This window comes from Emiliania huxleyi (genome assembly GCF_000372725.1).
Source record: "Emiliania huxleyi CCMP1516 unplaced genomic scaffold EMIHUscaffold_3406, whole genome shotgun sequence".
NCBI classification, from domain to species: Eukaryota; Haptophyta; order Isochrysidales; family Noelaerhabdaceae; genus Emiliania; species Emiliania huxleyi.
The window spans coordinates 1-1,354 of record NW_005199438.1 but is presented as its reverse complement, the minus strand read 5'-3'; the positions used below and the strand labels follow the sequence as shown (position 1 = coordinate 1,354).

Here is a 1,354-nt window from a genome sequence, read left to right as displayed (position 1 = left end):
TGTGTGTGTGTGTGTGTGTGTGTGTGTAACGACACTGCTAGAGATGCCTTTCGGGGCCCAGAGACAAAACTTCTGTGATGCCATGCGTGACCTAAAAAAATTGTTCCAGTCTTAGCCAGCAAAAGGGAGCACACACGACTTAGCAAGTCCGCACTAGCGACTGCCACTCGCCTAACCATGCCTTGTCACAAGTGCTCTCCCAGTCGCGTACAGGCACACACACTCCGCCTGTTCTCACCCAAACACTCTATCACACCCTTGCCTCCCTGCCAGAGCGAGCTAGATTCTCCCCGCCTCCCTCCCGCCTCTGCCGCGCGCCTTCTATGGACGTCAAGTGCAGCACCTAGGGGGAGAGAGGGGGTTTGCCCTGGTAGGGAGGTGGCGAGGCCGCGCACTGCAAACCCAGTGTGATTCCGCCCCGAGACATCCGTGCGCGGACTGCGGTTGTCCTCAACTTTTCGAAGATTCGCCCCACCCCACCCCCTCAGCCGCACGCCTGACGGTGAGCAAGTGCTGCGGCTCTGCTTTCAGTCCGCCAATCGCGGCAAGCAACTCCACGCCACGTTGGTCGCCCCCGACGGCTCAGGCATCGCAACCATCGATATCGAAGGGTCCAAGTCGTTGCGATCCTCAGTCGGGGAAGGGATCAAGGCTCTGGCTCAGGGACGCAACTTGGGTGATGAGGACGCCCCTTACCCTTCGATCCTTGTGAGCGCGGTAGGCCAGGAGTTCGGGTCATTCGTCGGAGGGACCAGGCAGTCGGGAAGTGGAGCTGCCGACTCCGGGAAGTGGAGCCGCAAGGACGGCACCGGCGGGGCTGTGCTCCTTGAGCCCGAGCTCGACCCGGTTTGCAGTTGTTTCGGCGGCGGCTGCGCCGTCTACCGCTCCCCCCCTGAAGTCTCCCGGGAGGAGAGCGTGCTGGGCAAGAAAGAGATCCCGATGGTGGTGGCCTTTGTCGCGGCGCCATCCGGTGCCAAGCCGGTCGCGGACAAAGTAGACCCATCGCAGCTGCCCGCCGGGCGACGTGGCGACGATCCACTGCTTGCCATCCTGCATCCACCTCGTCTCAGCTTGCCGGCGAGAGTTGCGCCGCTCTTTTTCAGCTTGCCTCTCAACAATTTTGATCTCTCAGATCTAGACGCCAAATTACACATACATCATGCTCCACTAACAGGGGATCACATAACCAGGGGATCACATAACAGGGGGATCACACCCCTTGCGGCTGTACTCGGAGCGTCCAAGGGAGACCGGCGTGAAGCCGGTGATTCACGGGGAATTCGCGGGGGCGGGGGCTCCTTGCAGCCCCACCGGGGGAAAGCGGGGGGGGGGGGTCCCCTTCGGGACCCCTTGG

The 1,354-nt window shown here is 61.7% G+C and overlaps 1 protein-coding gene across 1 annotated transcript; it reads left to right on the top strand.

The window, feature by feature from the left end:
• Positions 1 to 323: 323 nt before the first annotated feature.
• On the top strand, positions 324 to 1,171 carry EMIHUDRAFT_255392 (hypothetical protein; the record flags this gene model as incomplete). The annotated part of the gene is made up of 3 exons (XM_005773237.1): positions 324 to 334; positions 489 to 993; positions 1,139 to 1,171. The coding sequence occupies 3 exons, from the start codon at positions 324 to 326 to the stop codon at positions 1,169 to 1,171; spliced, it is 549 nt and encodes a 182-aa protein (XP_005773294.1).
• Positions 1,172 to 1,354: the final 183 nt, after the last annotated feature.